Source organism: Haematobia irritans, chromosome 5, assembly GCF_050003625.1.
Source record: "Haematobia irritans isolate KBUSLIRL chromosome 5, ASM5000362v1, whole genome shotgun sequence".
NCBI classification, from domain to species: Eukaryota; Metazoa; Arthropoda; class Insecta; order Diptera; family Muscidae; genus Haematobia; species Haematobia irritans.
Genome location: NC_134401.1, coordinates 87,238,817 through 87,262,683, shown reverse-complemented (window position 1 = coordinate 87,262,683; position 23,867 = coordinate 87,238,817). Strand labels below are relative to the sequence as shown.

Genomic DNA, 23,867 nt, shown 5'->3' with positions numbered 1-23,867 from the left:
TTTAATGAAATTTTCATTCTGTGTAGACCAGCTTTAGCGTTGAGGGGTTATAAAAGCTATGACAAAAGGTATCATTCGCAGTAAAATATGGCGATTTTACCATATTGTCGCTTTGCTCCAAAAGCGACACACTTTCCGATAAATAAAAAATTAAATCATTGCTGTTGTTTTTGATTTCAGCTTAAAACCATGCATTGACTAAGCTACAAGTGTAGCTTAACCAATGCATTGGTTTTGAGCTGAAATCAAAAACAACAACAATAACAAAACAAACCGAATGAAAAAGGAGGAAGCACGCTCAAAATAAACCCAGCCAACTGCACTCAAATCGATGATTTGACGGTGGCAAAGGAAAAGAGATATGTTGGTACGAATTTATTTCGACATAAGCCGGCTATCGTGTAAACCCTTTTTTTCGGAAGGTTCAAGTGTGGTTCACTTTTGGGTTTAGTGAACTGCCCGAATTTATTCTGATAATTGGTTGATAGTTTTGCTGCAAGTAGAGGAAGCTGATAAGGAATGTGGTAATTCCGAAACGTGCGTCCATCCAGCCATCTTGCAGTCTATAGGGCTTTGCCCAAATAAATTTGACAAACAATCTTTTCCTCTATTGGTTAAGCTACACTTGTAGTTTAGTCAATGCATGGTTTTAAGCTGAAATCAAAAACAACAACAATGATTAAAGAAAGAAACCAACAATAACAAAACAAAACGAATAAAAAATTAAATTTTAGAAGTTTTTCATCTAAAACAGTATGATAAATATATATATATATATATATATTTTTTTTGAGAATAAGAACTATTTCGTCAAAGATTACTAGATCACTAATTATAATTGCTAGTACAAAGAATCCGAACTATTCGTCTATTACAAAAAAAAAATTATTGAGACATTTTTATGGTTTTGGACGGATTACACCCAAAGCAAAAATTCATTAAAAATGAGCCAACGAAACGCCATGACGAAAATATACCATTAGGGCCATGAAATTATTCATTAATAATGTGAGACGTTTCGTTATTTAATAGAAATGTCAATGCCAGCCAGATCTATACTAAAGGCTGTGGAAAGGTTCATTCGCCCGAACCGAAACATGTACAGTCCAGGCGTGTATAGATTTGCATCTGGCGTTTTCTTTTCAATGGCTCTATTAACCATGTTCCTTAATCTATATCTGTCCATAAAGCTCGAAAAATAATTGTATAATTAAATGTCATTACATTAACGAAAAATGCCCTTGAATTTTGTGAAATAGTTTCGCTGGATCAAATTTTTTCTATGTTGGTACAAAAACTAATATGTTCGCAAAACATATTTGGGGTACTTTCGATACCATTTGTTATAGTTTTTTAATAATCTTTTTATAGCTCACAATTTTCTGTTAATTTTCCCGCCGACACCTATTAAGACCATGCATTTGGGTAATGCCGCAAACTTACATATTCAACAAGTTGCGTATTTTTCAAAACTTTATATGGGAGCCTGGAAGTATGCAGCTTTTTTCCTAAGAATTTTTAGAAAAAGCCAAAAAAAAAATAACATTTACCGACCTTGTCACACATTACTTTTATTATTATTGCTGACACCTATTAACCCTTCTGTGCTTGATGATGTGGTTTATGTCGCAAACAACAGCCACAAGATTTTATGTTGGAGCCTGAAAGTATGCAAATATTTTCCCAAGAATTTTTAGAAATAAACAAAACAGATTGACCGACCTTGTCAAACAGGCTTCTCAGGCTTCTCATCGTTTGTCACTTTTTATTGTGAATGACACTTTTTATGCCACTTTTTGAAAATTCTCAACTGTTAGAAATTCATTATGTTAGAGAGAGATATTTTGCTAAGAACTTTTAGAAATAAACAAAATTATTTAACATTAACAAAGGACTCACAATAACAAGATGAAATTAACTTAAATACATTTCATTTTCATTTTATTTATGAAAAACTATGCCATTTTTTTAAATAAATGTGACACTTTTGTATCACTATTAGAAAATCTCAACGATTTCGCATTTCATTTTTTCATAAAATGAAAAAGGTAATTTCAAAAATCTATTAAGAAAAAGTGATATAAACGCAACTTTTACACACAAAAATTTTTTTTTGGTCTTCAATCACGAAATTGATTGATACAATTAATTTTTAATTGAAATATCTTCAATCACAGAAATGATAAAATCAATTAAAAAATTAATTGAAACTCAATTAAAAAATTAATTGGTACTATAAACATTTTTGGGATTGATTTTTGTTTCAATTAAAAAATTCGTTGAATCGATAAAATTTTTAATTGAATATTTTTTAAAACTCAATTAAGATTTTAATTGGAAAAATTTTCGTGAATTTTTTTTGTGTAGGGACACTTTTCATGGCACCATTTAGAAATGATCAACGACTTCGCAATTCATTTTTGCTCTTGGTGTAAGACTTTTTTTAATCGGTTGATATTGCAAAACTCAATTAATTTTATGGATTAAAGACGTAACTATTTCAATTACTTTCTAATCTGAATTTGAGCTTTTAGTTTGATTATTGTTTGAAATAAATTTGTATTTAAAATTAAAAAAAAAAAAAAAAAACAAGTATATACGGCCGTAAGTTCGGCCAGGCCGAAGCTTATGTACCCTCCATCATGGATTGCGTAGAAACTTCTTCTAAACACTGCCATCCAGAATCGAATTACTTATGTTGCGGTAACGCTTGCCGATGGCAAGGTATCTTAAAACCTCCTAACACAATCTTCTAAATTGTATGTAAGTCCATACGTGGTATATATTAAATCAAAAAAGATCGATCCAATACGTATATAAATCAGTTTGACAAAGTAGACATAAAATTTTGACAAAATTTTCTACAGAAATAAAATTTTAACAAAATTTTCTATAGAAATAAAAATTTTGATAAAATTTTCTATAGAAAGAAAATTTTGACAGAAATTTCTACAGAAAAAAAATTTTAACAAAATTTTCTATAGAAATAAACTTTTGACAAAATTTTCTATAGAAATAAAAAAAAAAGTGGCAACCATGATTATGAACCGAATAAAATTTGAACAAAATTTTCTATAGAAATAAAATTTTGACAAAATTTTCTATAGAAATAAAATTTTGACAATGATGAAAATTTTATTATGAACCGAATAAAATTTTAACAAAATTTTCTCTAGAAATAAAATTTTGGTAGATTATTTTTGGCTCTAGTGGCAACCATGATTATGAACCGATATGGACCAATTTTTGTATGATTGGACCAATTTTGGTATGGTTGTTAGCGACCATATACTAACACCACGTTCCTAATTTGAACCGGATCGGATGAATTTTGCTCCTCCAAGAGGCTCCGGAGGTCAAATCTGGAGAACGTTTTATATGGGGGCTATATATAATTATGGACCGATATGGACCAATTCTGGCACGGTTGTTAAAGATCATATACTAACACCATGTTCCAAATTACAACCGGATTGGATGAAATTTGCTTCTCTTTGAGGCTCCGCAACCCAAATCGGGGGATCGGTTTATATGGGGGCTATATATAATTATGAACCGATGTGGACCAATTTTTGCATGACTGTTAGAGACCATATACCAACACCATGTACCAAATTTCAGCCGGATCGGATGAAATATGCTTCTCTTAGAGGCTCCACAAGCCAAATCTGGGGATCGGTTTATATGGGGGCTATATATAATTAAAAACCGATATGGACCAATTTTTGCATGGTAGTTAGAGAACATATACCAACATCATGTACTAAATTTCAGCCGGATCGGATGAAATTTTCTTCTCTTTGAGGCTCCGCAAGCCAAATCTGGGGATCGGTTTATATGGGGGCTATATATAATTATGGACCGATGTGAACTAATTTTTGCACGGTTGTTAGAGACCATATACCAACACCATGTACCAAATTTCAGCCGGATCGAATGAAATTTGCTTCTCTTTTAGGCTCCGCAAGCCAAATCTGGGGATCGGTTTATATGGGGGCTATATATAATTATGGACCGATGTGGACCAATTTTTGCATGATTGTTAGAGACCATATACCAACACCATATACCAAATTTCAGCCGGATCGGATGAAATATGCATCTGTTAGAGGCTCCACAAGCCAAATCTGAGGGTCCCTTTATATGGGGGCTATACGTAAAAGTGGACCGATATGGCCCATTTTCAATACCATCCGACCTACATCGATAACAACTACTTGTGCCAAGTTTCAAGTCGATAGCTTGTTTCGTTCGGAAGTTAGCGTGATTTCAACAGACGGACGGACGGACGGACATGCTTAGATCGACTCAGAATTTCACCACGACCCAGAATATATATACTTTATGGGGTCTTAGAGCAATATTTCGATGTGTTACAAACGGAATGACAAAGTTAATATACCCCCATCCTATGATGGAGGGTATAAAAATCATCACTTTTTTTTAAATGATTTCCCAGCAAAAAAAAAGCGTCGCAAAAAAGTAATTAAAATGATCTTTTTGGATTCGGAAGTGGTGCAAAATTAACGCAGAAGCGATGAACTTAACATGGGCTTGTCATAGGACGGAAGTCCTCCATTTCAACAGCCGTTGCACCGAATTTGCATAACTTTTTTAGGTGTGATCCGAATTCAATGTTTTGGATGTAAATTAAAAAAATCTGTGATATTTTGTCAAATAAAATTCACAATTTTTTTAGATTGGATTTAGCATTTTTTCGACAAAATTTAAATGATTTGTACCATTTTATGAATTCTTACTCTGTTTTTAACGCATTTGAAACAAAAAAAGTTAAAATTACCCATTAAAATTATGAAAAAATCAAGTTATAAAAAATTTAATTAAAAGAACTTCCTGGGTAGTTAAAATAAAGAACCTTCATTGGGAGTGCATCTTCTGGAAGTGCTTTTAAAGTTGTGCCTTTGGAATAACTTCCAAATTTTTTTGCTTCCGAGTTTTATTAAAAAGTTAATTGTATGAATTATTTTTTTAATTAAAAATTTAAAAATTTTCAATCCTTGACTTAGTTAACTTAATGCTTCTATATTGATTAAAAAGTTAATTGTATCAATTAACTTTTTAAAATTATTAAAACTTTTTCAACTTCAATCAACTTTTTAATTGGAAATATTTTGGTTATTTTTATGTTTTGTGTATTTAAAAAAACGAATGTAAATGCATTTCATTTGTAATTTTTTGTTTTGAAGAAAAAGTATTTCACTTTTTGTGCTATTTTTTAGAAATGCTCAGTGGTTTTGCATTTCATTTTTCATTTGGCTTTCCATCATGTTGAGGTAGGTGATTGCCAAGAAGAGGTAAAAAAATCAGTTAAAAGATTGCCAATTTAAATATCATTTGAAAAAGTTTTTTCATAATTTTATTTTGAAAAACAGAAGTAAATGCGTTTAATTTTCATGTTTTTTAATAAGCCACGTTTTTTGAAGATTGTGATACTTTTCGTGCCAATTTTTAGCAATGCTTAACGGGATCGCATTTAATTTTTTTCTGGATGTAAAATTCTTTCCTCCATTCAAATAACTCCTCCAAGTGGCTTTTCATCACACCATGTTGAGATTGGTGATTGCCAAGAAGAGTTAGAAAGGAAATGGACTAGAGAAGGACACTAGTTTGTGGTGGAAAAAATCAGTATTTAATACAGACCTTCTTCACTTCCATAACTCCCGACCCCCACCCAAAACAACATGGGGCGGGATTAGCATACTGGGGAGAAAAATTTTACAACAATGCAATGTGACCAAGAATCGAAGAAACAAAAAAAAATACGAAACGAAAGGACATCCTCCATCCACATGGCCCAACAACTATACAATGAAATGGTCAGCATATAACCAATCCAGCTATCGGGAGGAGCAGCAGCATCAGCCATAGAAATACAACAAAACTGAAAAAAAGAACAAAAAAATAGTGGCCCTAAGCTCTTGAACAATAGACGAGACGAGGCGTTCATGCATCTGGCATCTCCTCCACACTGTCGTCGTCTAAGGAGGAGAAATGACTTTGGTCCAAAAATCTGGGTGGATGGAGGTAAGTGGTGAGTGGAGCCAAAGAAAAGCTTCATTAGTTTTACACTTGCCAGGACCAAAGGAGCACACACACCCCAGCTCACACATGAATGTGCACAAACTATGAACAAATATGCAGGACGATGGCAAAAAAAAACATCATCATCAACATGGGCTAAAAAATATGCAAAAAAGGAAGGGCTAGCGAACGAGCGAGAACACAAAACAAAAATCGCTGCAAAATCTCGGAATGAAGGATACCCAAACAGGACTAACAACAACAACAACATTCATATATTAGACAAACCAAGTTAGAATGAAAGTGGAAGCAATGCTGTGAGAGTTATCATTGTAGTTGTTAATGAATGTTCTGGCCCAAAAACAAAAAAAAAAAAAAAAAAACAAAGGATGAGAAGGAGTAGTAGAGGCACCACTGTACATAACCAGATGGCCAGCAGTTTACAACACAACCATTTTTCCTGTCCCTCCCTCCCACCCTTCTTGGTTTATATAAAGTTTGCATCAAGAAGGATGATAATAGAAAAAACCTTGCATATACGACACCACATTGACTACCACCATCCCATAACCGAAAAATCATCTAAAGAGAGTCTTGGAAACACCTCAGCCATCCCTGTCTGCCTGGTGGTTTCTTAGGAGACAAACTTCAAATTTAACTATGGAATTTTTCTTTTTTTTCGGCCAACTTTGCATCAAAGTTTATAATTCACAACAACAAAAATGTTGGATATACTTCCAAAGTACATTCTGGTCGGATTTGAATTTAGACAAAAAAAAAAAAAAAAAAAAAAAAACAGCAGCCAATGCACAATGAGTGACAAAACAAAAAGAAGAAAGCTGCAAATAAATGATTGTTTATATACAATCCAGAAGGGATGAAGTCCCACCATATAAACTACCTTGTACTCCGTACATAGAAAACTAGGAAAATATATGTAAATTGATTTTTTTTTCGAATATTTAAATCTCGTAGTTGGTACTTTTAATAGCTTACGTAAATCTCTCTCTTACGTAAATTAGCAAACACACTCACACACATACACTTAACAAATACATATGTAACAGATTTCTGGTGGTAATTATTAAATGAGTGATCTATGCCAGGGATTAAGCCAGGAGAAACCTATTCCAAGGGACGCCAAATGCGCTCAGAACTAAACTTTTGTCAAAAATGTATTTATATAGAAAATTTTCTCAAAAATGTTGACGATGGCAACGGAAAAGAGATATGTTTGTACGAATTTATTTCGGCATAAGCCGGCTATCATGTAAAACCTTTTTTCGGAAGGTTCAAGTGTGGTTCATTGTTGGGTTTAATGAACTGCCTGAATTTATTGCGATAATTAGTTGATGGTTTTGCTGCAAGTAGAGGATGCTGATGAGGAATGTGGTAATTCCGAAACGTGCGTCCATCCAACAATCTTGGATGGACGCACGCATTTGGGCTTTGTCCAAATAAATTTGGCAAACATTCTTTTCCTCTTTTCGGTTAAGCTACATTTGTAGTTTAGTCAATGCATGGTTTTAAGCTGAAATCAAAAAAAAACAACAACAAATTTTTTTTTCCATAGAACATTTTCTCAAAAATTTTCTCAAAATTTTAATTCTACAAACAATTTTTGTAAACTTTTATTTCTATAGAAAATTTTGTGACGATTTTATTTCTATAGAAAATGTTGTCAAATTTTTATTTCCGTAGAAAATGTTGTCAAAATTTTATTTCTATAGCACATTTTGTGAAGATTTTATTTCTATAGAAAATTTTGTCAAAATTGTATTTCTATAGAAAATTTTGTCAAAATTTTATTTCTATAGAAAATTTTGTCAAATTTTATTTCTATAGAAAATTTTGTCAAAATTTTATTTCTATAGAAAATTTTGTCAAAATTTTATTTATATAGAAAATTTTGTCAAAATTTTATTTCTATAGAAAATGTTGTCAAAATTTTATTTTTATAGAAAATTTTGTCAAAATTTTATTTCTATGGAAAGTTTTGCCAAAATTTTATTTCTATAGAAATGTTGTCAAAATTATATTTCTATAGAAAATGTTGTTAAAATTTTATTTCTATAGAAAATTTTGTCAAAATTTTATTTCTATAGAAAATTTTGTCAAAATTGTATTTCTATAGAAAATTTTGTCAAAATTTTATTTCTATAGAAAATTTTGTCAAATTTTATTTCTATAGAAAATTTTGTCAAAATTTTATTTCTATAGAAAATTTTGTCAAAATTTTATTTATATAGAAAATTTTGTCAAAATTTTATTTCTATAGAAAATGTTGTCAAAATTTTATTTTTATAGAAAATTTTGTCAAAATTTTATTTCTATGGAAAGTTTTGCCAAAATTTTATTTCTATAGAAATGTTGTCAAAATTATATTTCTATAGAAAATGTTGTTAAAATTTTATTTCTATAGAAAATTTTGTCAAAATTTTATTTCTATAGAAAATTTTGTCAAAATTTTATTTCTATAGAAAATTTTGTCAAATTTTAGTTCTATAGAAAATTTTGTCAAAATTTTATTTCTATGGAAAATTTTGTCAAAATTTTATTTCTATAGAAAATTTTGTCAAAATTTTATCTTTATAGAAAATTTTATCAAAATTTTATTTCTATAGAAAATAGTGTCAATATTTTATTTCTATAGAAAATGTTGTCAAAATTTTATTTCTATAGAAAATTCTGTCAAAATTTTATTTTCTATAAAAAAAAAATTTGAAAAAATTTTATTTCCGTAGAAAATTTTGACAAAATTTTATTTCTATAAAAAAAAAATCCATAAAAATAAAATTTGAAAAAATTTTATTTCCGTAGAAAATTTTGTCAAAGTTTTATTTCCGTAGAAAATTTTGACAAAATTTTATTTCTATGTCAAAATTTTATTTCTATAGAAAGTTTTGTCAAAATTTTATTTCTATAGAAAATTTTGTCGAAATTTTATCTTTATAGAAAATTTTATCAAAATTTTATTTCTATAGAAAGTTTTGTCAAAATTTTATTTCCGTAGAAGATTTTGTCAAAATTTTATTTCTATAGAAAATAGTGTCAATATTTTATTTCTATAGAAAATGTTGTCAAAATTTTATTTCTATAGAAAATTCTGTCAAAATTTTATTTTCTATAAAAAAAAATTTGAAAAAATTTTATTTCCGTAGAAAATTTTGTCAAAGTTTTATTTCCGTAGAAAATTTTGAAAAAATTTTATTTCTATAGAAAATTTTGTAAAAATTTTATTTCCTTAAAAAATTTTGTCAAAATTTTATTTCCGTCGAAAATTTTGTCAAAATTTTATTTCTATAGAAATGTTGTCAACATTTTATTTCTATAGATAATGTTGTCAAAATTTTATTTCTATAGAAAATGTTGTCAAAAATGTATATCTGTAGAAAATTTTGTCATTTTGTTTCTATAGAAAATTTTGTGACGATTTTATTTCTGCAGAAAATTTTGTCAAATTTTTATTTCCGTAGAAAATTTTGTCAAAATTTTATTTCTATAGCAATTTTTGTGAAGATTTTATTTCTATAGAAATGTTGTCAAAATTTTATTTCTATAGAAAATTTTGTCAACATTTTATTTCTATAGAAAATGCTGTCAAAAGTTTATATTTGTAGAAAATTTTGTCAAAATTTTATTTTTATAGAAAATTTTGTCCAAATTTTATTTCTATAGAAATAAAGTTTTGTCGAAATTTTATTTCTAAGAAAATTTGTCAAAATTTTATTTATACAAAAAAAAGTTGTCAAAAGTTTAGTTTTACAAAAAAAAAAATTATTACTATAGAAAATTTTCTTAAAATTTTATTTCTATAGAAAATTTTTCAAAATTTCATTTCTATAGAAAATGTTGTCAAAAGCAGTGTTTGAATTTTTCTCAAAAATGAGCTGAAAAAACATAAAAACCCTTTTTTATTTGAGTGCCGGAGCACATATGAAGTGCCAATGAAATGAGCAGCCCTTTTCAAAAACTCGTAGAACTGTTCCATAAAATGAGGAATGTTTTGAATTTTGTATACATGACTGAGATGCCATATTGTACATTTTAAACATTTTTTTAGGGAAACAATTGGAAATAAAAATATGCAAATGTGTGGATAACAAAAAAAAAGTATGGAAGTACAGCAATCCCTCGATTTACGTCGCCTCGGTTTACATTGTTTCGATTTACATCGTCAATTTTTTTTTTCCAACCAACTTCGATTTACGTCGTCGATTTTTTGCCAACTTCCATAACTGAAATAAGTACCAACGATGATGACATCGAAGCATTTATTTTTGAAATTCTTACCAAAAATTCGTCAAATTTTGATTGATATTGCATATATAACGCAATTGCTTCTACTTACGTCGTGATTGGTTCCGGAATTTGACGACGTAAATCGAAACAACGCAAACCGAGGCGACGTAAATCGAGGGATTGCTGTACGTCGTTTCGATTAACGTCGTTAAATTCCGGAACCAATCACGACGTAAATCGAGGGATTACTGAATGTGAAAAAGTTTAACAAAATTCAGAATAACCCCCATATTAATTAAAGTTAACGTAAACGCTAAATCTACTGTTACCATACAAATTCCTTTGATAGACTGTCAGTAAATTATTGTTTATATGAGCATAAATGTAGAGCGTTCCGGAAGGCGGTAATCAGTCCAGTGTAGAACCAACTAAGACCCATTGAAAGATAAAGGTTTAAAAAACAATCAAGGATTTGTGGCATATCCTTAACAGCTATCGATGTTGTTGAAATATGTGCTATAGACACTTACATTTAAAATTTACTAAAGTTTTAAAATAACGGAAATTAACAGAAATTTTGCCTGCAAAAAATTTTTGAAAATCGGCAATTTAATATTGATAATTAGCTGTGGACAAATTTTCAAACCAATGAAGACTCTGGTGAAGCTGTAATCGCTCATTCGTTTTGGCACTTTATTCATAGGGCTCCGAGAGCAAGAGCTAAAAAACTGAACAACCTTTTTTTTAGAGTGCTAAGCCGGAGCTTCTATAGAAAATTTTGCCAAAATTTTATTTCTATAGAAAATTTTGCCAAAATTTTATTTCTATAGAAAATTTTTGTAAAATGTTATTTCTATAGAAAATTATGTAAAAATTTTATTTCTACAGAATATTTTGTCAAATTTTTTTTTTCTATAGAAAATTTTGCGAAAATTTTATTTCTATAGAAAATTTTGTCAAAATTTTATTTCTATAGAAAATTTTATTCAAAATTTTATTTCCACAGAAAATTTTATTTCTATAGATTTTTTTTCAAATAGGAACCCGAAAATAAGCAGCAGTCGACTGTTTTGGAAGTGTCTCTATCATAGTGGCAAAAGTGATTCGACAATTGGTTCAAACGCATGCAAAACTATATAGATCTTAATGGGAAATATTTTAAAACAAGAATAAAACGATTTTCGCTAATCAATATTTGTTTTTGTTTTTTTAAATCTAAAATATAAAAGTGAACACACGTATCATTCTCAGAGCGTATATATAATTACAAGGAAAAAGACCACATTATCTTTTCCTATGCTATCATCATGTTCAAAATATTTTATTTATAATCCTGTATGCAAAATTTTGTTGTATTTATTTAGATCTCTAACAATAGTGTTCGAACTTACCCGTAGTGAAAGCTTTTATGGGAGTTTAATCATCAACATGAGTTGTGAAACAGGAACATATATAGAAAGGCACAATGTTGTTAAGGAATCGTTGTTGAATAAATTGCAAATGAAGACTGGAGAGTAGTCATCATCATAGGGAAACACACACAATTTTATCTATGGGAATTATCTGAATTCGGAGGATTCTGGTGACGGCGATGTTGAAATATTGGATTTCTGGTATTACTATGGCGATCAGGAGAATTTAAACGCATTTCTGGATTCAAAAAGGATCTATCAGTTTGCCACAAAGGACTTGACATCATGGGTGATGGGAAAGGTCTATATGTTGATGTAGGATTAAGTGCAGGAAAATTCAAAGGCGGTTGCAGCTGCATTTGTGATTGGTAATGTGGACGAGGACCTTGTTGTCTCGAATGGGCTTCACGACTTGTTGAAGGTTTATTGTCTAGAGTTTCATGCCAATTTGGAGAATTATAATACTTCAAACTTTCGTCATTAGTATTTGCCTTTTGTAGCTGCAAATTAATATGACCAAATCTATAAGCAATGCGGCCATTTGTTTCCGCTAGCTTTGTCCAAGATTTGGCATCAACACTTAGGGATAAATGTACCGTTGAACCTTCGGACCATTTTCGCTGTAGCACCTTCCATGTGGATGCCTTTAATTGATTTTGTGCTTCTATGGTATCCAAAATTTTGGAATTGGCTAAACCTTGGCTATTTGGAAAACTACCTTGGACATAATAGGAACATGGAAAATCAGTCTCTTCGACAACAGTCAACTGTACACGGCTTTTCTCCTTAATAACATGAACATTGCTTCTTAACCATTCGGCTGTATTGCGATTTGTACAGGTGACCATAAGCCAGCCTTTGCGTGGAAGACATCCTTCAAATTCAGGTTTGATTTCTGATCTTGTCTCAATGGCAGCATCAATTATGGCTTCTTGCAAACGATCTATTTGCGTTTGATCGAAAGGATTTTCAAATAAATCCAGAGGTATCAAACCCATATTTACACATCCATCATCGGAGGGGGTCTGTGTGAATTTCATTCTTTTATCGGTGTCCTTGAAAGGATTTTTTGTTGTGGTCGGTGGTCGTTTCAAAGAAGACGTTGTTTCACTCTTCCCTTTGGCAAATTCCAAAGCTTTTTCACGACTAAATCCTTGGGATAAAGCTTTTTTGAAACGTCTCTTTTCTGCTGATTTCATTTTTACAAAATCTGGTCCTTGTTGGCTGGTGGTTAATGAACACTTGGGGTATATTTCAGTCTTATTAGTTGCAGTATCAGGTGAATTTCTAGTTTCTATGAATGCCTTGGGTGATGATCCTATATTACTGTGCCCAACAGCACAGTCTCTATTTCTGTCAACATCTTGGATAGAAGGATGATATCCCATAATATTAGTTGAGGTCGAAGCTATAGATGGTGGCATTTTAATGTCTTTTTCGGGATCTACACTTTTTTGAGTCTTTTCTTGTTGAAAATTCATAATATTACACATTTGAAACGCATGCGAATTGTTTGGATAACCTTGACGTTGTTTTTTAGCTATCCAAAGATAGCATTATTCATTTGAGATTCTTTAGAAATTGTGTTTTTTTATTCATAAACTTTGAAAGGATAACCAAAGTTTCCTTAAACAGTCTTTTTTAAATGTTTTCTTTTAGTCTCAAAAAAAAAAAAAAAAACAATGTTGCAAATTGTTACGGTTCTATAAAATCAAACGTTAGTTTTATAATATTTTATTAACAACCAAATATTTGTTATCATCCTAAAAGTATGCTGTCTTTATTCCGTTCCTCTGTTCTCGAAAGTATGCTTTAAATAAGAAGTTTCCTTAAATAGAATTTTAGTTTTGTTTTCTCTTAGTTCACTAAAGATGGACATTATAGTTCAATGAAATTATAGCTCACTTCAGCTCTTTTTCGATCAATGAACTAGTTCGGTCAGTTAGTTCGCCAGTTCATTGTCGGTCAGTGAGTGGTGCATTTCAAGTTCATAATAAATTACAAGTATTAGCTTTGTGTTGTTTTATTCATCCCACAAAAATACATACGAAAATAATGCCGACTATGTTATATGCAAAAAAAGCGATATGAGTTTACAGACTGAAAACTATGACAATGCCAAGGAAAGAGAAAATAACTGAGCGAACAAACTGCTTAATTAGCTGAACTGACAGGGTGAGCGAAAGAGAACGATTGATGTGAACTAGTTCAGTCCGTTCATTTCAGTGATCCGTTCAATTGAACTAGTTTGTTCGCGAACTACCCAACTCTATAGTTCACTTAACGTAACCAAAGACAGCGTTATAGATTTTATATTGGTTTTAGAATTTTTATTTTTTTTTTTTAATAAAAATAGTCTTTCTTCTAAATTGTTTATTGTTGTGGTTCTATAAAAAAAATTATTTTAACAATATTTTATTTACAATAAAATTTTTATTATCATCCTAGAAGTATGCCACATTTTCCTTAAATAGTTTTTTTTAATAGTTTCTTTTCTTTTGGTTTGGTTAAATTTTTTATTGATGTTAATTGCAAAATTCAATTAATTTTTTAATTAAAAACGAAACTTTTTTTAATCGCTATACTATATTTCAATGACTTTCTATAACTATTTTTAATCCTTTTTAGATTGATTCAAAAATTCATAGTTTCAAAAAATTTATATCCTACTCTACTCTCCTCTAAAAAGTTAATTGTATTAATTGATTTTTGATTGAAAATTTAAAAACTTTCAATCATTGACTTAATTGACTTAATGTTTCTAGTTTGATTAAAAAGTTAATAGTATCAATTAATTTTTTAATTAAAAAGTTTTCAACTTCAATCTACCTTTTAATTGGGGATATTTTGGTGATATTTTTTTCTGTGCGATTTAGCTCTAGTTTAGTTCATGAAAATTGTTTAGTTAAATTTTGCCAAGTGTTAGAAGATGTTCAATATTTTAGTTATTTTTAGTTAGTTAACATTCACTTAAATTACTTCTATTAACTACGAATATTATAGGAATTATCATATTGTTCTCCTAAAAGTCTATTTTGATATTTTAAATTATCCAATGCCCTAAGTTATGCTACGATCTCTATAAAACGATAACAATTACAAATCGATTATTCAAAATTCATTTCTATTAATTTGTCGAGCCTTTGGAAGGCGATATCCGGGCATAGTGTTTCGATTTTTTTTTTAATTTTTAAAATTTTACTGATTTTCTACAGCAGAACTTATTATAATATTTGTTTTTAAGAATGTTGTAAAAAAACATATTGACGCTTTTTGTGAGGAATTTTAATTTAAATTGGGATTCTTGGGGGACGAAAGCGTCCCAATTTGGGGACAAGAGCCAGAAAGAAACTGGCAATACTAATGGTGGATACACTGAATTAAAAAATATTTGTTTTATTGTATTCTATTTAATTTAATTAAATTTTTTTCTAAAAATATTAATATTATGGAACGCCTGAATGTATGCTACAATTTTCCAATATTGCAATTTTCGGAAACTTTTTTTCATACTACATTTTGAGTGTTATTTTTGGGCTTTATTATTTATTACAAAAAAAAATTGCATCTTCATATCCACCGATAGGAAAATTATTTATAGCTTATTTAGATAAAATTACCACCTTAAATTAATATCGGGAAATAAATTGAAATTAAGTGGAAGCTAAGATTATGAGGTTGTTTTCGAACGCCCTCTGAAGAAGAGACATCGATAGTCAAAGGCTTAGCCCCAGCATTGTGACTATTTTGCAAATGTCAATAAATGTAACATGGAGGTAATGCAGATAATAATTGATACCAGATCTAGGCTTAATAAAACTCTAAAATCCCTAATTATTGAAAACATACCTTGGTCTTCTCTCTTATTTAACAGATATATCTTTGAAACTCCCAGGAAGTCCGAGCAACCGAACAAAATCAAATTTTGACAATGATATAATTTAAATGACTTCCGTTAATTAGGAATTTAGTAGGAAACATTTTTTTTTTATCAAACTGTAATTAACATTCTCCTAAAAGTATACATTTATATATCAAATTATCCCATGGCCAAAGTTATGCTACAATTTCTTTCTAAACGATAACAATCACAAAACAATTTCTTCAAAAATTCTCCACTCTCTCCGCAGCTAAAATAATATGAACTCTCCTTATTAAATAATGTCCTTATAATAATAAAATTTCATAAAAAATCAAAAAGACAAAAAGGGTATGGTGGTTAGCCTGTGTCTGTCATGGCATCCATCCAAAGTGTCGACTTCCTTTGGAAACTTTTAATTGCAATCATTTGCGCATTTTATGCTCAATTAAAACTCAACTTATGTGTTTAAACACAAATTAGTTTCAACTTTTGGTGTGCAAGTCATATGACACTACCACAAAAACTAGTTCACCTCCTCAATCCTCAACCCCTTAACGGACTTCCGCAACAATGTCATTAAGAGCGTGGACAAGCGTTCCAGCGACCCAACAATCATAAAGCATTAGAGGAGATAACATTTGTCTAACCTTTGTCCATTGCATGTCCTCATACCCCGTTTCAACGAGTGTCCTTCCATCCTTCCTTCATGGGACCTTTCTCCCTTCTTGTAACCACGTGTCCATGTTAAGCTAATTAAGTGTTATTTTATAGTATCATTAGCATATACCTTCATTGCCCTTTACCCTTTCTTGTTGGTTTTTTTATTTGCTATGCCCCTTGGCCATAGTTAAGTCCTGGACAGACCTCAAGAGTAGTTATTGCCATGATCAATGAGTGTGAACTTTTATAGACTTGAAAGCAAGCAACAACCCTTCCTCATCCTCCTCCCAACATGTTCAACTAAAAATATTATGGGTAAACTAACTATTTGGCAATTGCTTTTCGAAACTCGAAACTTATCAACCCTTTCTAGAAAATCCGAGGTTCACACAGTTCATCATCATCATCAAGGGGCGGGAATAATTGTGGCTTACTACTGGGTTAAATAACAAATAATTATCCTTAGACATTTTCAATGAAAAGTGTGAGAGGAGGACAACTCTTCGAAAAGACACAATTCATTATTGTGTTGTACTCAAAAGTTAAAGTGGTTCTTGTTGATAAAATCATCAGCATCATCAACATCAGTAATGTCAGCATTATAGTCATATCGTTGTCCTTACAGTGGAAAGGCAAGAACGAACAGATGCTACACTCTGGCCTTAGAGCCATAGAGCTATTCATCCTAAAAGTATGCTTGTAATTTGTAAAATATAATTCCTCAAAAGCTGTGATTGTTGGCAATGAGCAAAGCAACTGGTGGCTGTTTCCTCAAAGACAGACAGACGGACGGATGGACGCACACACACACACACACCTACTAACTGAGTAAGGCAGGCAAATCAGTTCAGAATTTACAGCTCACTAAGCCATGGAGTAGGAATTTTCATGAGACACCATGAAATCATTTAGCATAAACTCTTTACTTTTGGGCTAACATACACACACACAAACACTCAGGACCTTCTCATTGTACTGTGATACCAAAAAGATTACCCTTCTACTATTTAACCAGGAGGTTTTCCGCCCAAGCAAAGTTTTGAAAAATTTTCCCAAGTAAACATTGGAAGTTGTAGCAACACACACCGGTCGGTGGCAATAATAAAAATTTGGTTAGAAGGCGGCAAAAGAGAGCATCCAGCCCTACCAACACACGAATTCTGCATAAACTCAAGACAAACCGACACAAATGGACGGACGGACTGGCATTCTCCCATAACCAAAAATGATACGGACAGACAGATTGTGGACGGACGGAAACATTTCCAAAGGATAAGTTACGTATTCGTCTCTGTTTCTGCCTCAGTGTGTGTGTAAGCCAAATTGTTATGAAGTCTTATTAGATTAATGAAAATGTTTAAGGCAAATATCATAGAAGCGTATAACCAACTTAAGATATGAATATTTAATTGTTCGGCAAAGTCAAACATGTTGATGTCGATGTCAACATCATTATTAACATGGTTGCTTGCTGGTTGATGTTGTTGTCGAAAAAGCTACATGACATTGAGAGCGCCCAAAAGTATGCAACAAATGGTAATCCTTACAAAACGCCCCCGTTTAAGAGATAACGAATTTTTTTGTTTTTACAGAAATTTTGTTAACTGTTAATGGGGATATAATTTTTTAAATTAAGGGAATTGATGAGATTTGTAGAAATTGATAAATTTAAAAATATAAATTCATTTCAATTTAGAAAGAGACACTTGACAATGAAACGAATCTAATACGCCTAAAATTAAGCTTTAGATATTATTTCATTTTATTGCATTAATGTGGATTAACGTGTAAAAAAATTTAAATGCCTTCAAGTGTACTTTTTTTTGGCGGAAATTGGTAATGACAACAGATAGGCAATAAATTAGAATTGACAACAAATAGAGTAGTTCGGGATATACGCATCAGACGCATCGTATAAAGCGCACAAAAGTATGCAACAAATATTTTATTTATTTTTTATTAAATTGACAAACTCTACAAAACGCCCCCGTTTTAGGGATAACGAATTTTTTGTAGCATATTTAATTCTTGCAAGAATTTTGTTAACTATTAACAGCTAAAAGGTTGGCTGATAAGTCCCAGGTCTGACATATAGATGGCGTCGCTAGTATTAAATGCATATTATTTTTATATAGTACCAACCTTCAAATGATTCGCGTCAAAATTTGACGTCTGTAAGTCACTTAATTTGTGAGATAGAGCGTCTTTTGTGAAGCAACTTTTGTTATTGTGAAAAAAAATTAAAAAAAGGAATTTCGTGTTTTGATAAAATACTGTTTTCTGAAGGGAAAAAATACGGTGGAAGCAAAATCTTGGCTTGATAATGAGTTTCCGGACTCTGCCCCAGGGAAATCAACAATAATTGATGGGTATACAAAATTCAAGCGTGGTGAAATAAGCACGGAGGACGGTGAACGTAGTGGACGCCCGAAAGAGGTGGTTACCGACGAAAACATCAAAAAAAATCCACAAAATGATTTTGAATGACCGTAAAATGAAGTTGATCGAGATAGCAGAGGCCTTAAAGATATCAAAGGAACGTGTTGGTCATATCATTCATCCACATTTGGATATGCGGAAGCTCTGTGCAAAATGGGCTCACATTTGACCAAAAACAACAACGTGTTGATGATTCTGAGCGGTGTTTGCAGCTGTTAACTCTTAATACACCCGATTTTTTCCGTCGATATGTGACAATGGATGAAACATGGCTCCATCACTATACTCCTGAGTCCAATCGACAGTCGGCTGAGTGGACAGCGACCGGTGAACCGTCTCCGAAGCGTGGAAAGACTCAAAAGTCCGCTGGCAAAGTAATGGCCTCTGTTTTTTGGGATGCGCATGGGATAATTTTTTATCGATTATCTTGAGAAGGGAAAAACCATCAACAGTGACTATTATATGGCGTTATTGGAGCGTTTGAAGGTCGAAATCGCGGCAAAACGGCCCCATATGAAGAAGAAAAAAGTGTTGTTCCACCAAGACAACGCACGTACGGACAGACAGATTGTGGACGGACGGAAACATTTCCAAAGGATAAGTTACGTATTCGTCTCTGTTTCTGCCTCAGTGTGTGTGTAAGCCAAATTGTTATGAAGTCTTATTAGATTAATGAAAATGTTTAAGGCAAATATCATAGAAGCGTATAACCAACTTAAGATATGAATATTTAATTGTTCGGCAAAGTCAAACATGTTGATGTCGATGTCAACATCATTATTAACATGGTTGCTTGCTGGTTGATGTTGTTGTCGAAAAAGCTACATGACATTGAGAGCGCCCAAAAGTATGCAACAAATGGTAATCCTTACAAAACGCCCCCGTTTAAGAGATAACGAATTTTTTTGTTTTTACAGAAATTTTGTTAACTGTTAATGGGGATATAATTTTTTAAATTAAGGGAATTGATGAGATTTGTAGAAATTGATAAATTTAAAAATATAAATTCATTTCAATTTAGAAAGAGACACTTGACAATGAAACGAATCTAATACGCCTAAAATTAAGCTTTAGATATTATTTCATTTTATTGCATTAATGTGGATTAACGTGTAAAAAAATTTAAATGCCTTCAAGTGTACTTTTTTTTGGCGGAAATTGGTAATGACAACAGATAGGCAATAAATTAGAATTGACAACAAATAGAGTAGTTCGGGATATACGCATCAGACGCATCGTATAAAGCGCACAAAAGTATGCAACAAATATTTTATTTATTTTTTATTAAATTGACAAACTCTACAAAACGCCCCCGTTTTAGGGATAACGAATTTTTTGTAGCATATTTAATTCTTGCAAGAATTTTGTTAACTATTAACAGCTAAAAGGTTGGCTGATAAGTCCCAGGTCTGACATATAGATGGCGTCGCTAGTATTAAATGCATATTATTTTTATATAGTACCAACCTTCAAATGATTCGCGTCAAAATTTGACGTCTGTAAGTCACTTAATTTGTGAGATAGAGCGTCTTTTGTGAAGCAACTTTTGTTATTGTGAAAAAAAATTAAAAAAAGGAATTTCGTGTTTTGATAAAATACTGTTTTCTGAAGGGAAAAAATACGGTGGAAGCAAAATCTTGGCTTGATAATGAGTTTCCGGACTCTGCCCCAGGGAAATCAACAATAATTGATGGGTATACAAAATTCAAGCGTGGTGAAATAAGCACGGAGGACGGTGAACGTAGTGGACGCCCGAAAGAGGTGGTTACCGACGAAAACATCAAAAAAAATCCACAAAATGATTTTGAATGACCGTAAAATGAAGTTGATCGAGATAGCAGAGGCCTTAAAGATATCAAAGGAACGTGTTGGTCATATCATTCATCCACATTTGGATATGCGGAAGCTCTGTGCAAAATGGGTGCCGCGCGAGCTCACATTTGACCAAAAACCACAAAGTGTTGATGATTCTGAGCGGTGTTTGCAGCTGTTAACTCTTAATACACCCGAGTTTTTCCATCGATATGTGACAATGGATGAAATATGGCTCCATCACTATACTCCTGAGTCCAATCGACAGTCGGCTGAGTGGACAGCGACCGGTGAACCGTCTCCGAAGCGTGGAAAGACTCAAAAGTCCGCTGGCAAAGTAATGGCCTCTGTTTTTTGGGATGCGCATGGAATAATTTTTTATCGATTACCTTGAGAAGGGAAAAACCATCAACAGTGATTATTGTATGGCGTTATTGGAGCGTTTGAAGGTCGAAATCGCGGCAAAACGGCCCCATATGAAGAAGAAAAAAAGTGTTGTTCCACCAAGACAACGCGCCGTGCCACAAGTCATTGAGAACGATGACAAAAATTCATTAATTGGGCTTCGAATTGCTTCCCCACCCACCGTATTCTCCAGATCTGGCCCCCAGCGACTTGTTCTTGTTCTCAGACCTCAAAAGGATGCTCGCAGGGAAAAAAATTGGCTGCAATGAAAAGGTGATTGCCGAAACTGAGGCCTATTTTGAGGCAAAACCGAAGGAGTACTACCAAAATGGTATCAAAAAATTGGAAGGTCGTTATAATCGTTGTATTGCTCTTGAAGGGAACTATGTTGAATAATAAAAACGAATTTTGACAAAAAATGTGTTTTTCTTTGTTAGACCGGCCAATCTGTTATGTATAAACTAAAGCTAGATAAATTCCTAACAAAGGCTCGATTTCGCAAATAGAGACTGTCTTTGTCAATATGGTGTTGGCTCGAAACCATAAATGCAAGTTTTCCGTTGCATGTTGCCATTTAAAAACTACAAAATATTCTTTTGCTAAATATCACTCTGATGTTTTCACATTGAAGGTCAGATGGACAGAACCACAATGGCAATAGATGGTGGTTATCCTAATTTCGTATTCCCAAAAATAGGAAATTGTTGTATCATTTCCTATTTTTGGGAATACCAAACCAAAAACAAAGAGGAGAAGATGGACGAGTGAGTCCATTAATATATCAAAGTTGTCTTAGTTCGAATTAAATATGAGAATGACTCGCTAACAAACCAAAGAGTGTGGGAAGTCAGTCATTAGTTAAAATCATTAGAACGTGAAACATGGCAAAGTGACTTGCAAAACGAAAAAAAACCTAAAGTGAATGCAAAAGGCTACAAACCAAGATGATGGAGCAACGGAAGTAAACCACCAAACAGGAAGTTATGTTAAATACTTTACAAGTCTAGTTTACCATTGGAAGAGAAGAGAACACACAGACAAATGCACATTGTGTTAGGAGGGATTCGAGAATCACTTCTTGTTAAATAAACTGGAGGAAAGGTAGCCAGGAATACCATTAGGAAGTTTGAGTATTTAGCCTTATTTTGTTCCCATTGGTTTGCATAGGATGCATGGTGCATTTGATACTGTTTGTTGTTTTTTTTTTGTGTTTGCATTAATTAAGGAATGCCTGTCAGTATTTTCTTATTCCCATTTGATTTCCCTCTCTCGTACTCTCTTTCTCGAAGTGGTGCAAATTCTCACTCAAGGATTTGCCTTTAAATTTTCTTTATCATCATTCTTATTTATAAGAAAGATAAGGTCTGATATATAGAATAGGGTGAAATGTTTCGGAAAAATATAATTTTCATTTGGGATTCAAATTTTTAAACAAATTATTTTTTAAGCTCTAACATATAATGTTCATGTTTGGGACATCACAGTTTCCTAACTCATAAAGGATATGTTTGGATCTAAAGACATATTAATTAAGAAATTTCTAGATTATATGTTTAGAGATGTCGTGGAGAGAGACAGAGAGTATAGATACTGAGCGAAGGATGATAACGGAGAGTATTGACGAAAGACATCAACATAATACAGTGAGAGATCCAAATAAAAGCAAATGGTTCTTGCTCTCAAAAGTACTTGGAATCATGCACCCAGAGAAGGAATATGATCACCTCAACCGTGTTTCGAGAGCAAAATGTTATTTTTGGACGGTGACCATGGAACATTTTCGTCGCAAAAATGTTGTGTGATCGTATTCTTTCTCTGCGTGTGGTTGCCACTCGAGCCAAAAATCATCAGTTCAGCCAGTATGCTTCCCGAAGAGAAATTTAAAGATTTTACCTATGATGACTAGATCAGATTCTGGATTTATAAAAACCATTTTTGGTTGAGTTTTTGGGAAATCATAAACATCTCGTGTAAGTGTGCAAGAAAAATGATGAAATGACGCCTTGATTTGAAATCTAAAATCTGAAGATTTTTATTCAAATGATTACGAGAAGTAAAATCTGGAAATTTTACATTCAGTTTCAAGCAATTTTCATGATCAGTGCGCCTTCTATACCCTCAAGAAGTGAAAGCAGTCTATACACACAAAAAATTTTTTCTCTGATTCAATCACCAAATTAATTGATCCAATTAATTTTTTAATTGAAATGTCTTCAATCACGAAAATGATAGTATCAATCACAGTTTTAATTGGGCATAGAAAAAATTCTTGATTAAAAAATTAATTGTTTTTTTCAGCAAAATTCAATTAATTTTTTAATTGATTCAATTAAAAATTTAATTGATGTTGATGCAAAACGCAATTAATTTATTAATTAAAAAAGGTAACTATTTTTAATTACTTAGTTAGATTGGCTTAGAGTTTTTATTTGGATTAACAAATGATTGTTTGAAATACATTTTTAATTAAAAAAGTAAAAAAAAAATCAGCACTTTTTTAACTGAATTAGTCTTTCGAATTTGATTAAAAAGTTAATTGTATCAATTAATTTTTTAATTAAACATTTTAAAAATTTCAATCATTGATTTAATTAACTTAATGTTTCTATCATGATTAAAAAGTTAATTGTATCAATTAATTTATTAATTGAAAATATTTTCAACTTCAATTAACTTTTTAATTGGAAATATTTTGGTGATATTTTTTTTCTGTGTACACACAAAAAAATTTCACGAAAATTTTTCCAATTAAAATTTTAATTGAGTTTTAAAAAATATTCAATTAAAAATTTAATTGATTCAACAAATTTTTTTAATTGAAACAAAAATCAATCACAAAAATAATAGTATCAATTAATTTTTTAATTGGATCAATTAACTTTTTAATTGACCTTCAATTAATTTTTTAATTGATACTATCATTTCTGTGATTGAAGACATTTCAATTAAAAATTAATTGAATCAATTAATTTCGTGATTGAATCAGAAATTTT

General features: G+C 31.4%; 2 protein-coding genes across 6 annotated transcripts in view; both read right to left on the bottom strand.

Moving 5' to 3' along the window:
• psq (BTB-domain-containing protein pipsqueak) overlaps positions 1 to 23,867 on the bottom strand; it is a 326,851-nt gene that overhangs the window by 139,262 nt on the left and 163,722 nt on the right. The gene's annotated exons all lie outside the window — the stretch shown is intronic.
• Positions 11,831 to 13,218, bottom strand: LOC142237739 (uncharacterized). Its single transcript, XM_075309135.1, has one exon. The coding sequence runs from the start codon at positions 13,187 to 13,189 to the stop codon at positions 11,831 to 11,833; it is 1,359 nt and encodes a 452-aa protein (XP_075165250.1). The 5' UTR covers positions 13,190 to 13,218.